The sequence below is a fragment of the Mastigoproctus giganteus genome, chromosome 4, assembly GCF_048544385.1.
Source record: "Mastigoproctus giganteus isolate SK-2022 chromosome 4, ASM4854438v1, whole genome shotgun sequence".
NCBI lineage: Eukaryota > Metazoa > Arthropoda > Arachnida > Uropygi > Thelyphonidae > Mastigoproctus > Mastigoproctus giganteus.
The window spans coordinates 122,176,849-122,193,349 of record NC_143578.1 but is presented as its reverse complement, the minus strand read 5'-3'; the positions used below and the strand labels follow the sequence as shown (position 1 = coordinate 122,193,349).

The 16,501-nt window shown below is 35.5% G+C and overlaps 2 protein-coding genes across 3 annotated transcripts in view; one reads left to right on the top strand and one right to left on the bottom strand.

Moving 5' to 3' along the window:
* The window catches only part of LOC150087035 (tetratricopeptide repeat protein 37), a 702,248-nt gene that overhangs the window by 674,958 nt on the left and 10,789 nt on the right, over positions 1–16,501 (top strand). The window lies entirely within an intron of this gene.
* Positions 9,568–16,501, bottom strand: part of Cib2 (Calcium and integrin binding family member 2) — a 78,712-nt gene continuing 71,778 nt past the window's right edge. The window contains exon 6 of the mRNA XM_090372351.1: positions 9,568–9,649. Within this exon, the coding sequence (XP_090228477.1) occupies positions 9,568–9,649 (82 nt within the window). The remainder of the gene's footprint in view (positions 9,650–16,501) is intronic.

Here is a 16,501-nt window from a genome sequence, read left to right as displayed (position 1 = left end):
CTTGTTCCAACAATCAAATACCTGTGGCTGAAGGCAGAGGTTACAAGAATAAATATTTCCATATATCTGTTCTTGTAACTAGTGTCGAATTTCCCATTAGGCACTGTGCCTAGGACCTACGAAGGAAGGAAAAAAGAAGTAAAAAAATAGGGAGGAAAAGGTTTTCAGACTTAAAAATAATGTAACTATAAACTTCAATATTATACTTAAAATTAAAAAGAAACAAAATCCACAATATCGTCAGTATCTAGATTACGTGTAACGTGTCTTAAGATTACAAAAGTTTCTTGCTTCGGCTTCTCGTAGCAAAATATTTAATAATGTCCTCGAAATCCATATGACATGTAACATTGCTACATAGACGTGCCAACGACTATAGCGATCTTGGCTCATAGTTGAGCATACACAGTTCTTGATCTGCTTAAATTTCGAAAATGAGAGCTCTCCTTCAGCATTCAATCCAATTAAGTCTGCCACAGACATTTTGTCCTTGTATAGTGCCGAAAACAATAGGAATTCATTAATGAAGTCTATTTCTAAGTCAGACTAGTAGGTGTTGACTAACTGTGGCTTTGGATCGAATTTCTTCTTTTGACATAGATTTATCTATAAGAAAACTGAAGGTAGCATACAATGTACTGTATGGAGCACGTTGTTTTGTCATTTCTGTGACTAGTACGTCTGCGATACATTAAAAAACTTAAATTCGAAATGTATTTTTTGCACTTAGTTCTGCTGGTACCAATTCCTCTGGTGTTTCATCAAACAGTTCCTTCCTTTTCCGCTTTTGGTCTTCATATTGCCTGTAATCAGAATTTGGAAGTAATTCTTTTGCCATTTTTTAAATAAATCATCAAATTTGTCTTCGTCTCGACCATATCAATCAAATAATCCAGAAGAGTATCATATAATTTCACAATCATGCATAATTCAATTCCAAGTTCTTGAATTGCTTTATTCACTCCATATTTTTTAGATCTTCCCAAATGATAGTCATTAATGCTATTTCTAACCTGTTCAGTTTATTTATCAAAGCTTTTGCTTCATGAACCACTGCCAGTTTTTTCTGCGTGAATTTTACTGATTTTTTTTTTCAATGATCTTGCAGCATTGTAACATGATGACCACCTTGTGTCTGATAGATTTTTGATCGAGATTGTATTCTCCATCGTACTCAATTTTGACCATCTTTGTGGTAAGGCTGCAAAGAATGTGGAGTGACTGTGAAATGCCAAAAAAAATTAGCGGCAACCAAACAGCTTTCTGCAGATGTGGTCCCTACTAAATTAAGACTGTGTGGAGCACATGGAACCCATACTGCTAGTTTGTTGACTTCCTTGAATCTGGCTTGGACTCCAGAATACATCCCACTCATATTAGCAGCGTTGTCATTGTAAGATCATATGTATTTTGCGTCATGCTTTCCAATGGGAACAAACATCAAGAAATGCTCATGTACTCCGCCATCTTTTGATGCATAACAAATAATGACTGACAATTGATCTGTATGACTTATATCAGGTGTTAAATCTGTGCTGATGCCATAATATTTGGCTTTAATTTCAGATGTGATGTGTGCCAACACTTTTGACTCTAATAAACTGATAAATTCTACATATGTAGTTGAAGACAGGTACGAAACATTTCCACTTCTTGGATTTCTGTATGCTCTTTTATAAAAGGATCAAACTCAGATAGAAGATCAATACACCCGAGGAAGTTGCCATTGTCAGGATTATTGTATTGCTCATTATCACCACGAAAAGCTATACCTCTTTCTGCCAAAAATTTTATCACCGCAACTACTTTTCTTAAAACTTCAGTCCAGTATTTAATTGCATTTTCCTTCTCGATTTGCAATTTTGTGTCAATACAGGCAGACTTTTGGAACTGTAACATATTAGATATAGAAGTGAAATATTCTTTTGATTTTTCATGTGTTGTGATTCCTCACCATTATAATTGTGATTCCTCAATATAAGACCTCACTATTTTCCTATAAAATAATTCTTTTCTTGCATATCTTACTTTTTCGCCAAAATTTTTAGATGTTAATTTCAATTCGCACTCCAAATTCTGAGATTGCAAATTTTGGGTAACATGATGAATGAGATCAGCATTTATTTTCCATTTAGCTGGATCAGTACTGAAATCTAATAGTGAAACATTAACAGACGTTTTTTGGATAGTTGTCATTCACAGGCTCTGATTCATCCTTATTTGCAATTACATCAGTTGTTTACGGAATCTACCTGGTCTGATTCTAATTCTATATCAACTTGACCTTTATTTGTTCCTTCGTTGGTAGATGTGTGGCAGTGATCAGATATGTCAAGTTATGTCTTTAATTAAATTCCACATTAGTGGAATTTAATTAAAGACATAACTTGACATATTTGATGACCATGTCAATTTTAAAATTCCTTCATTATCATTTTGACTTTTGATCACCATTAATCCTGTAAAATTTAAGAAATATGGTGATAAAAAACTAGATTATTGATTGTTGGTATATGTAGTACACCAGCATGTCTGCTCTGTAACTTTTTTTTTTTTTTTGGTACATCGGAACTCATGAAAAAAAAAAGATTGAAATAGCAAAGAATATATGGTATTGTTATTTAAAGTTCTTTTTTCTTGTTTTTTTTTTTATTTTTCAAAAATTTGAGAATTACACCAACTCCCCACTCACATAACACTTTTTGAACTAAGGAAAGTCCTCCATCACAGTGTAGTGGTTTCACCAGTTATCACTCATTTCCTGTGTGCCTTATTAACTAATAACAACAAAATCCAAGAAAGAAAGCTGTCATCGGTGTTCTGTTGCGATTAAAAAATAATAGTAATATATATTTTATATTGTTAAAATAAACGATGGTATCACAAAGTCTAGCCTTCAAGAAAAAAAATGAATAGTGAATTTTACAGATGAATGGTGTCGTGCTACATGATTTTTTTGCTTAATCCTGCACCATTCATGGGATATAAGAGACTGCAAGGATTTTTTCAAGAGGGGAACATTATTAGAAGGAATGTTCAAAATGGATAAAATTTATTTATTTTATCTCAAATAACCATTCCTCCCCCCCATCCCTTCAAATAAATGGCCCACCTCTTTAATCTTTACTGGTCACATCGGTTTATTAGAAATTTTTTGTGCCTTGATTAAGAACAAATTATACGTATCTATGTAAACATGTCCCAATGAGATGATAAACTGAATACTATTCGTGTTTTTCATCAATTTTCTGATGCAAATTTACAAGGAGAAGGCAATTAATAGGGTACCATATAATGACTTCAAAACTGTGTGCGGTTTTGAAATTAGTATATGAATATATATCCCAAACTGATTCATAATGTAATCCCACTAATCTGAATATTTGTCAAAGAACTTTTTTTTTTGCACATTACTCTTGAACTATAATATAAAAATATAAGATTTGAGTTTCTTTGTCCTCTAATGAAATATTAATCAAATTTTTTTTTCTTTCCTGTTTCAAATAAGTGCTGAAATTTATTGTAGTAAAAAACTCCTGGTGGCCTTTTTCATGGTAAAAGCTTCCCACTTTTGGAAATGCAAAATCTAAATACTCAATATCTGAAACTTAATGTGTGTTCTGCCAAGCAGCTTCATTACTTTCAGAATACAATTTTTGTTGCCTGGGTTAAAAATAAGAACGTTTTGACTTAATTAATTAATGCTGTATTCATCCTTTATCCTTAGTTAATTATTACCCTAACTTAATGAATCTCAAACTTGTGTGCTTGTGTGTGTGTGTGTGTGTGTGTGTGTGTGTGTGTGTGTGTGTGTGCGTGCGTGCGTGCATGCATGCATGCTGTGAAGTATCATTACCAATTCAAAAATAAAATGTATGCCTAAACAGTAATACTCCAAGTCAAACCTTCAAAAGCTTAGGATATATGTACTATATGAAAAGGTTCAGAAACACTGCTTTAATTGATGTATAAAGTAAAATATAAATCACTATGTTTTTATTCTACAAAAATTAAATAAATGTTGGTCTCCACCTCATTTTACCTAAAATCTTCTTGTGATTCTACATCATTTTCTTAGATTCGGATGTGAAAAGTGCTATTGAAAAAAATAATTAGAATAAGTGAAAGAAATTCATCCACACAAATATAAATTTTAATTTAATATAAATGTGATGGTATTTTTTTAAAATAAGAAATACAGTCAGATTAATTATATAAAACAGTCATGCAGTTTGCTTCATACATTATAATACTCTTGATTTGATTATCAGCAGTGATTCTTCATGCATTAAGAATCTGCAGATAAATGAACCACTAGGTGACAGTGATCACAGTGTGCTGAAGTGGGATTTACTCAAAGAGGTAACTACCATTAGGGGTAAAGGGGAGGGTTATTGCTTCCGTAAAGGCGACTACGATGGACTGAGACTGTATTTAAATTCTATACAGTGGGACCAACTAATGATGTTACCAACAGCAAATTCAAAATAGGAAGCATTCAAAGAATTAATCTTGGAAGCTAGTAGGCTTTACATACCAACTAAGAAATATTGTTCAAGGTTTAGGCCAAAATGGATGTCAGATGAACTAATGAGGCATATGGCAGAGAAGAAAAATGCATGGGATACTTACAAATTAACACATGACACAGAAGCCTATGATGGATACAAGTTGATATGCAACCAAGTTACAAAGGAGGTTAGGCAGGTGAAGGCAGATTACGAGAAATCCTTGGCAAGGCAAGGGATGCAAAGAAAAACAGCAAAGAGTTCTTTACTTATGTAAACTCTAGAAGGAAGGGGATGAATCAGATTGGTCCACTTGATATTGATGGGTCAACTGTTGATGACCCTGCTCAGGTAGCTAACAAACTAAATGAATATTTTGCATCGACATTCACACATGAGGAGTTATTCAGCGAGGGGAATGCCAGAGGTGTATTCAACTCTAACAGTAAGCTACAGAATCTTGAAATAACTGGGAGTAAAGTGGAGGAGAAACTGTTGAAGATAAACACAAGAAAGGCACCTGGGGTGGATGGGATCTATCCAGTTATATTAAAGGAGGCAGCAAAGGAAGTAAGCAAACCCTTAGCCATATTTATGAGAGCTTCCTTGGACTCAGGGGAGGTACCCATAGACTGGAAATGTGCAAATGTGACCCCAATTCACAAAGGAGGATCAAAGGCTGACACAAGTAATTATAGACCTGTGAGCTTAACTTCTGTTCCAGGAAAATTAATGGAGGCACTGGTTAAAGAAGCACTGCAGGATCATTTAGACAAGACTTCAGTTATAGCTCGGACACAGCATGGTTTTGTTAAGGGGAAGTCTTGCCTGGCCAATTTGATTGGATATTATGATGCAGTCACAAAAGAACTGGATGCAGGGAATAACTTTGATATTATATACTTGGATCTTAGAAAGGCTTTTGATACTGTTGCACATGGAAGACTGCTACACAAATTGGAGCAGTGTGACATTGGAGGCAAATTGCTGCTATGGATAAAGGGGTGGTTGAGGGGGAGAAGACAGAGAGTGGTAATCAATGGACACTGCTCATCGTGGACTAATGTTATTAGTGGAGTCCCTCAGGGCTCAGTGTTGGGTCCATTATTGTTTTCTGTATTTATAAATGATATTGATGATGGTATATCAAGCTTAATGTCCAAGTTTGCAGACGATACAAAGGTTGGCAGGGTTGTCAAGGACACTACTGACACTATGCTGCTGCAACAGGATCTGGAAAGGTTGAGCAGATGGGCTGAGAGGTGGCAAATGAAGTTTAACATTGACAAATGTAAAGTACTACACATGGGAAACAGCAACCCCAGAGCAACGTATCAACTCTGTGGTACTACACTGACAGTGGTAGAGAATGAAAGGGACTTGGGGGTGGTTGTGCAGGCAGATATGAAGTTCTCTGAGCAGTGCAGATGGGCTGCAAGAGTAGCTCATGGAGTATTGTCAATGATATACAGGAATTTTTCCAGCAGGGATAAGGAGGTGATTATTCCCTTGTGTAAGGCAATGGTCAGGCCACACCTAGAGTACTGTATACAGGTCTGGAGGCCTCATTTCAAGAAGGATGTAGAGCTGCTGGAACGAGTACAGAGAAGGGCAACAAGATTAGTTAATGGAACAAAGGGGTGCTCTTACAAAGAAAGGCTTAAGTTTTGCAAATTACAGTGTCTGGAGACTAGGCACCAGTGAGGTGATCTGATAGAGGTGTATAAAGCCTTGAATGGTTTAAGCATGCTCAATGCTGATGGGATTCTTCCTCTAGCTCAGAAAAATCACCTGAGAGGGCATAAATTCAAATTGAGGAAAGACAGATGTGGGATAGACGTGCGGAAATTTGCCTTTAGCCAGCGGGTGGTTGGTTGGTGGAACAGACTTCCATCCCTTGTGGTGGAGGTTGGTAGCCTAAATAAGTTTAAGGCTCAGCTGGACAGGTATTTTGAACGAACAGAGGGGTGAAGTGGAAGTGGGTTTTTGTTTTTTTTTTTTTTTTTTTTGGCTGATGCTGCATAAGCTTGCTTTCTTGCATCAAATGCCCCTAATACTTGCTTGTGTATAAAAATTCAGGGTTATAACTGTCCTGGAGAAAATATGCATGGATGTGCACTTACAGTTGAGTGCGAGCCATGGTTGTAATTCACAGGGGTGAGGGGGCATATTCAGGGATGTAAAATTCATGGCCCATAGACCTTGTCTAGCTCTCAACCTGATTTTATGAGGTTTGTAAGCCACCTACGAATTTATACGGATATAATTTTTGCAGTTACTTAGCCCACTGACACTAATGTGAAATCATATACAAGTAATTTCTTTTTGCATAGGATATTTTGACTCAATTCAAAATAGATTTCTCAAGTTTTTAGTAATCTGTAGCAAAGAAATTATCTTGGAAGCTACTTTGAGTTACTCCTGAATGAACACTGGTTTTTGAGTGTGGAATAGCAAAAAAAAAAAAAAAACCTAGATCCATCAAAATGATCTCAATATGTTAAAAGAGTTCTGCAAATAGTAAAGTTAAAATTTTCATTTTCATTTTTTTATTTGCAGATATCCTCAAACTTTTTGATATATTTTATCTTAATAAGATGATAGTACAGGTAGCTGTTTACCAAGAAAGTGGAAAAGGTTTGCTCGTTCACTCATATTTTCCATAACATATCAACTTAGTATAATAAGAGCTATTATCTACTCAATATCTCCTATATTTTTTGTTACTTTTAGTAAATAATACAGGGACCTTGATCTCTTTATAGGAAGGCTTCTTATCCAACTGTACTAGTCCATCATGTAAATTAATTAAAATACAGTGAATTTAACGTGTTCTATAACGATAGCTACGACACCAACTCAATAACCTGGAATTCACAATCGAGGCCCCCAACCCAATCCCAAAACTATCAACTGTGATGCAACCATCATTATAGGAAAACATTATGTCAAATTTACTCATAGTAGAAAGAACAACTAAATAAGAAATACGTGAAGACAGAATTCTTCCTCCTTGAGTTAGATGGAAACTTATCAATACTTTGTGTTCACAGGACAGAATGAAACTAAAAAATGTGTCGATGCATAAGTATTTAAAAGTAATTTAGTCCTCACCATGCATGCATTTATAGGACCAATCATCCAATATTAAAAAAGGTCTATGAATGTTAATTGAGTTTTTACGGAGTTTCATTTCAAGTGTTTCAGCAATAAGTAATTTACTATAATTGTGCTGAATATTAATTATTTTAGCTCCATTACAAAGAAAGGAATGTGCCTCATTCACAGCTTGGAATGCCAACTCTGAAGCATTTGCTCTTGACACACGTACAGAAGCCTCATGTTGTTTAATGCAAAAATCCAACACCCCCCCAAGTAGATCCAACGTAAACCGAGTCACAGTCTTTACACAAAATGCTATAAACAAGATCATGTGTTTGCTGAAAGGAAGAATTTGAGGAACCCTTCTTTAATAATGTATGTAATTTATTGGTCAATCTAGCTGTCATATACTTTCATACTGTCATTACTTTCATATCTGTACCCATACATAAATCATTTAATTTGTTATACCAGTTTTCTCATATGGGACTATAATAAAATGCTTTTTGTCAATATTTGTTTTTGGATTGTTATTAGTTATCTTTTCCTGGGAAATCAATTTAATTTTATTAACAGAGGTAATTGGATAACTGCTATTTAGGAATCTCCTTGTTAGTTCCTCAATTTCCAACTGTTAACTCCCTTTGTGTAGTGGAATATTTGAAAGCATTTAAAAACTGGTTAAGCATGACCGATTTTTTGTATGTGTATGGGTGGTAGCTATTGTAGTGTAATAATATGCTCATATTAGTAGGTTTTCTATAAATGCTAAAATTTAGTTTTTCCCCCAACCTTTGTAGTGTAACTTTCTTAATTTCATCAGTTCATTGTAGCCGAGTGGTCAGGAGCGGGAGTGCAGTAGCACACGCTCCTTGAGTAGACCAGGGTTCAAGCCCCTGACTGCTAAATACGATTTACCAACCCGCACTGGACCAGCATGACAGATTATGGTCCATTTCCCTCAACATGAATTGTTGAGGAGGCTTCCATCTTGCAGTGGGTTGATAATGGCTGCAGTTTACCTTTCTCTTTACCATTGGCTTAATCAGAAGGTTCTTCAATTCTTTTATTTCTGGTGAAATGTCCTCTGTGACAGTATAGTAGTTTAACCATTTGTCACTCATTTGGAGAGTTCTGAGTTTGAATCCCATTAATGACTGGAAGAATTTCTGGAGGCAAATTTTTCAGCCTGCACCACATGCAAATTGGACTATGAACAAATAAACACACAGATTTCAGTAACACCTGGGGACAGTTAAAATAATAAATTATTATTTCTGATGCAATAGTTTTTAAAAGACTTTGAGCCACAACCCAATAGATACAATTATAACTAATCACACTACAGTGCAGTGAAGAACTATAATCAGTTTCCTTATGTATATATAGCTGGTGAAATTTAACAAGCTTATTCCTTCCTCTTAATAATTTTGTTTAATGCCTAAAGCATGCTATTGTGCTTACAATATTGTCTGAAAATACCTGCTGTTTATTTGGGAAGAACTGTTTTCAAAAGTGAAATACTGCAAATGATGCTGATAAAAAAGAACTTCCACCCCTTAACATCAAGGTAGAAGTTCATGATAAGCAATATACCCAGTATCTCATTAGCAGTAAGTACATTATTTCCTTCCCAGCCTGCATGAACTTAATATTTTTTGATATTCCAAAGTTTCAAGAAAAGCTTTAATCGTATTAACTTTATTCATTCAAGTTTAACCCTCTGGCAGCCATGCCAAAAAAAGAAAAATAAGCAGGCACACTGTAAAACTCAAAATATAATTAAAAATTTCACTTCTTGGCACTTCTCTAATCTGAAGAAATCGTATCAGAGTCCGGCAATATCCTCATAATTAATTGTAATGGTTCAATGCACTCTCTTACCACCCCTCTCAAAATTACAAGGTATGTGCCACAGCTCAAGGAACCTTGCCTGCCTTTAGACTTGAAAATTTTTCTAATAATCTACAATTTCAATATCATTACTTTCGTACTGCTTGGATGCATTCAGTTTCTCCTCGCCATGAAAGGTCTCTTGCCTGTAACAATCAATAATAAGTAAATAAATAACAATGAAATAAAATATCCCTCTAGTTTTATATTTTATCTGTTTCTTCAAAATATTTATGTAATCCCTCTTTAAATCGATGTAAGCTCTCTGGCTCTACAGGGCTATTGGTAATTTGTTCTTGTTCCAATAATTGAATACTCTACGACTGAAGACAAATTTTCTTACATCCAGTTTAATTTGAATCTATGTACCTTATTTGAAACATCCTATAAAGAGAAAATGTGCCCTTTAGGGTTCTTAAACTCTTTTTGGCCTTAAACACATCACTCAGATGCCCTTGCTAATACCCAGTTTTCAACTTTTGTAGCTTATAAAACAGGCATCTCTTTCTGTATATTTTCATACACAATTAGTCTTGTTGCTGTCATATATACCCTTACAGTCAATTCCATATCTTTCCTAAAATGAGGCTTTCAGACCTGTATATGTTATTTAAGATGTAGTCTGAACATTGATTTGTACAGAGATATAGTTACCTTTTTTATCTTTGGTAGCAAAATTACCTTATCATTTTTGAGAGAACTTCCTGCCAAACTGTATTACAACCACATGGTTGTTTTTGTCTTCAACAATGTTGAGTGTGCTATCCCCAAATGATAATCTAATTTGGGATTACTGTGACTCAAATTCATAACCTTATCATGGGATATTGGTTTCGCATCTGGTGTGGAGGAGAGTTGTTCCTCGAGACTCTTTCAAACTCCTAGATTTTTAACTAGTTAGGTTAGCAGATGCATTGTCACTTACAAACTCATTGAACTAACTTTTCCTCATCATTTATCCCTTCTACTCCTGTTCTTTGGAACTGTTCTCCTTGTCTTCCTGAAAATTAGTGTACAGAAATTCAATTGTCTCATCTCATACATCTTCTGTCTTCTCAACCTGTAAATGGTACTAGAGTACTATAGGTTCTAATAACATTTTGTGTTTGGGGTTACCTTAAATTTATGTTATAGAATTGCACTGCATATGTTGATTCCCTCAATGAGAAATTGTCATTACTGATTTTTTTTAAATTTAGATTTATCACATTTAATTTTTAATATGGAGGTGAGGTGAAGTAATAATGGGACTTTCCAATAGTTAAATTTAATTATGTATTTTGTATATTTTAACATTTATATTCACAGGTAGAGACAGCTGGAGCCAATATAATTTTTTAGTGACAAATATTTCAAACAGAAAAATTGTTTACTGTTATCAGTTGTTGGAGTAAATGTCTTGAAATACTGTTGATTGAAATTATCATTAATGCTTTGTAATAAAGTTTTATTATTTTTATATAAGTTAAATGAAACCAGCTTTTCTTGATTTCTTTTGTCCTCTCAGTTTAAGAATTGACTACAGAGCCAAACAGCATGAAATTTTGTAATTTAATTTTTATTCTTTGTGTTATTTGTAAACAAAATCAAATTCAGAAATTTAATATGAAATTAGCATTCAGTAGAGGCATATGATGCAAGAAAGCATGCTTATATAACATTAGCCAAAAAAAAAAAAAAAAAACTTCCCATTTCACCCATTCATTCACTCCAAATGCTTGTCCAGTTCTGCTTTGAACTTATTTAGGTTTTCGACCTACACTACGACAGATATAAGTTTGTTCCAACTATCAACCACCCACTGGCTAAAGGCAAATTTCCACACATCTGTTCTACAATTGTCTTTCCTCAATTTGAATTTATGTCCTTTCAGGTGAGTAGCCTGAGCAAATTATTCTGTCTTAAAGTATAACTTACAATTAGTACTGTATTTACTCAATATTTAGTTGATATTAAATATGGAGGAAATACTCTGTTTTTGTATTAAAAGGAACAATGAGAAGCAAAGGAACAATGAGAGTGGGATTAATCTACAGACAAGAAGATTGTGAAGAATATGATGAGAGTCTTTACATGCAGATGGAATGGGCAAGTGAATGTCATATGAGAAGCTTTAATCTGCTCCAGATTGATTGGAATAAGCGGGGAGAAAGTCACAATGGAAAAGAACTTTTTTAAATAAACTAGATTATTATTTGTACCAGCATGTTACAGAAAGTACCGGGGGTGAAAATATTCTTGACCTCATCATTACTAACGAATCAGATGACATCACTGGGCTTAAAATACAGGAACCATTGTCAGGAAGTGATCATGCAATCATCAGTTGGAAAATGAAAAATATTGCAGTAGTTAAAGGTAAAGGCATAAGTTTTAACTTCAGAAGAGGGGACATTATTATTATTATTATTATTATTAGCCATATGGTGCAAGGAAGTCTGAGGCTTATGCTGCACCAGCCAAAAAAAAAAAAAAAAAAAATTCCGCATTACCCTGAGAGAGAGGGAGAGAGAAAAGTAGAAGGGAATCACCAAGAAAGCAAGAAAGAAAAGAATGATGATTCGACTTTGACAGTTTAAGGTGCTATATGGCATCTGTGAACTGGGCGGATTGCCGGAGGATGGTGAATACATTTGAATTATGGAATATTTTAAAGCACAAATTACAGAAGCATCGAATGCATACACACCTTTAAGAAAATATTGCAGGAGGAGGAGGAGGATGCCAGAATGGATGCCTGAGGATCAGGCTGGTCAAATAGAGCAGAAAACAAGATAGCATGGGACAGTTACAGAACAATGAAAAGTACTGAAGCCTACAACAGGTACAAGTTAATCGATAATATTACCACATATAAGGTCAGGGAGGCCAGGCTGCATATGAAAAAGCATTGGATAAGAGAGCAAGGAATTTTTCATGTATGTGAATATAACAAAGAAGAAAGCTAATCAGATCAGACCCTTCTGCACTGGGTGTGGAAAGTCTTAGATAAACCAGCTGATGTTGTGGATGAATTGAATAGGTACTTTGCATTAGTCTTTAGTGACGAAAGACCCTTCATGCTGAGAAGAGGCTGTGTGAGTGAGGCTAAGCCATATAAAGTTAGTGATATCGTAACTATAGATGACTGTTTATTTGAAAAACTTTTGAGCATAAAGGCGAGTAAAGCTCCTGGAGTTGATGACATATAATAGTTTTGAGGGAGTGTATTGAACCATTGAGGATAACTGTGAGGGCATCTTTGGACTTGCCGACCAGGCTAGCCAGGTGGGTAAAGTGCCTGCCTGGCAACCCAAAGGTCGCGAGTTCAAATCCCGCCTCGGGCTTGGATCAGAGTAAAATGCAAAAACTTTGGGAGGTGCATTATGGCCACAGAAGCCGATGCGCCAACAACTAACAAAAAAAAAAAAAAAATCTTTGGACTCAAGGGAGAGAGATTCCTTTGTATTGGAGAACAGCCAATGTATCGCCAGTACAAAAGCGGTTCTAAGAGTGAAGTTGGTAACTACAGATGGTAGTCTGACTTAACTGGAAAAATCTTAGAGGCAATGATTAAGAATGCAATCCAGGGACATTTAGATAGATATGACATTCTGAAAGACATACAACATGGCTTTGTTAAGAATAAATGATGCTTAACTAGCTTAGCAGGCTATTTTGACACAGTTACTCATGAGCTAGATTTAGGAAACAGTTTCAACATAGTGTATTTGGGTTTTAGCAAAGCATTTGACTCGGTCTGTCATGAACGGATTTCTGGGTGGCAGCAGGGCTGAAGGCAGAGGGTTGTCATTAATGGATATGCTTTAGATCTTTGTAAAGTCAGGAGCGAGATCCCTCAAGGATCGTCACTTGGACCACCATTGTTTCACAATTTCATTAGTGAAGTTGACAAAGAGATAAAAGGTATGATGTCAAAAATTGCAGATGACGTTAAAAAAAAGATTCCCAGTATCGTTAATGATCATTGCCAAGCAGATTTCCTTCAGGATGACTTGAACAGACTTCAAAGATAGTCAGAGAAGTGGCAGCTATGTTTTAATGCAGTTAAATGCAAGATCTTACACTTGGGGAATACCAATCCACAAATTGTGTTCTATCAATGATTTATCACACATTATCTGTGTGATATAGAGATATAGAGGTCATAATCCCACTGTATAAGGCATTCGTAAGACTACATTTGGAATACTGTGTTCAAGTATGGAGATCTCATCTGAAGAAAAAAAAAGATGCTGAGTTTCTTGAAAGGATCCAAAGACAGAACTTGCATGTTGAGATTGACAAATGGGCGACCATATGAGGAAAGACTCTGAATATGTGAGCTACCGAGCTTGGCAACCAGGCATATTAGAGGTGACCTCATTGAGGTTTGTAAGGCTCCGAGAGGGGTTAGTAAAATGAACGAATGTGGAATTTTCACTGTTTTTCAAATTACAGGGAAAGAGGTTTAGACTAGATTGTAGGAAGTTTTTTTTAGCCAGTGAGTCACTGATCACTGGAACAGGTTGCCTTTACAGGTAGTTGAGGCTGACAGTTTGAATAAATTCAAAAGGTCAACTGGATAGTTACCTATGTGAGGAGGGAAGCAAATAATTTGTATTTTCTTATCTACTTGGTTGTTTTTTTTTTTTTTTTTTTGGCCAGTGAAGCAAAAGCCTCTAGCTTCCTTGCACTGTGTGGTTATTACTGTTACTACTATTACTATGGCATACTAGCCTCCAATCTAGCAGACACAAAGAAGTGATCCTTGCTCAGCTACAAATCAGGCATATACCATGATTCACTCCTATCTGCTCAGAGGTGAAGACCCTCCTCCATGTCATAACTGTCGAGATCCACTATTAGTACAGCACGTTATAGTTATCTATCCAAAATTTGAAAGGGAACACCTTACAGCATTGCAAGCTGTAATGAATGACCAAAACAACCTAACTCTCAAAATAATTCTAGATAACCACCCAAATATTACGAATTTTCTTTTTTCATTTTCTTTTTTCTTAAGTTAAGTGGCTACTTCCAATACTTAAAAGTTAATATTACATCATTTGTGTAGTAACTAATGATTATAATGCAAAGTAATGGTATTCTAACATCGACCGAGACAAAACAGGAATTCTGAACATTACATGTGCTCTTGTGCCAATAGCTCCTAAACAATAACAACCAACAACAGGGATGGAGATACCAGAAGTACACCAAGTTATAACTGGGAGCTAAATTATTTTGCAATAACTGAGAAGAAAATAGATAAGTATTAGTGGCAGGAAAGCAAAATTATACAGCATCAAAAAAACACACATCCCATATCACCTGTCCATCTGCTCTAATAGTTTGTCTAGTTCTTCATTGAATTTATTAAAACTATCTGCTTCTACAACATTAGATAAAAGTTTCTTCCAATAATCAACTACTTACTGGCTGAAGAAAAGTTTCTACACATCAACCATTCTTCTTTGATTTGAGATTCTGTTGAAGTTAAAAATAAGATAGCAGTAGGGCTGATGGAATCTAGCCAATTGTATTTAAAAGAAGCAACAAAAGGGGTAAGCAAACCTTTGACCATAATTATGAGAGTTTCCTTAGATTCAGAAGAAGTACCTGTAGATTAGTGATATGCAAACTTCTCTCCAGTCACAAAAGGAGACCAAAGCATACACCTGTATGCTTGACTTCTGGTCCTGGGAAAATATTGGAGTGTACACACCAGTCCGATTAGCAATTAATATACAGTAACAAAGAAACTGGATGTAAAATATAATTTTGATATAATAAACATAGATTTCAATCAAGCTTTTGACTCTGTTCGACTAAAGATTGCTGTACAAAATTTGGCGCAGTTTGGTATTAGAGGCAAGCAACTGCTATGGATAAAGATGGATGGTTCAATGCATATGGACAGATGAGTGGCAAAAGATATAGAATGGTTATTTATAGACACTGCTGTGCTTGGACTAATGCTATTAGTGGCATCCCTTAGGGTTCATTGGCGCCTCCGTAGCCAGGTGGGAAGGAGCAACAGTACGTAGCACATGCTTCTTGATTAGACCGGGATTCGAGCCCGTCACCACCAAATACGGAGGATGCAGAAAGGTCAGGGAATGACCACCGCATATCCCGGAGCAATATGGCCTTAGTTGCTAATGCTCCTAAAAACCAAATAATAACAATAGGGTTCATCACTGTGGCCCTTTTTTCAGTATTCATTAATAATATTGATGAAGGAATAAAAATCGTATTGTCTATGTTCACAGATGGTACCAAGTTGGCAGGTAGTTTGTGAAATTAGCCAAAACATACTACTGCAATAAGAGCTAGAAATTTAGGCAAATGGGCTGAAAAGTGGCAGGTCAGGTTTAACATTATGAGTACCACCCAAATAGAGCAATATATCAATTGGGAGTTACTATGCTCAAGTTTTTTGGAAGGAAAGAGACCTGAATAATTGCACAGTTCAATATTTTTTAGTCAGTGCAGACAGGCTGCTGCAAAATTCCTGTACATCATTGACACAGCCCCCTGCTCATGGGGTTGTGTCAATGATATACAGGAATTTTTCCAGCAGGGACAAGGACGTGGTTATCTCACGTAAGAAAATGTTTAAGCTGCATCTTGAATACTTCAATTGGGTCAGGAAGCCTCATTTTAGGAAGGATGTGAATATGTTATAACAGGTGCAGAAAGTTGCAATAAGATTAATTCATTGTCACAATAGGGTACACTTATCAAGAAAGACTTCAATTTTGTAAATTGCTGTTCCTAGAAACTAGGCACCAGTGGGAAAATCTGATTGAAGTGTTTAAGGCTTTAAATAGATTGAGTAAACTAAATGCTGATGGCATCCTTACTTTTTCTTGTACAACACACACATAAGGGGATGTAAATTTAAATTGAAAAGGATAGCTGCAGTAAAAATTTTCTTTCATTCAGCCAGAGAGTAATTAATTGTTGAAACAAACTTCCATCTGGTGTGGAAGTGAATGGTTGGAATAAATCTA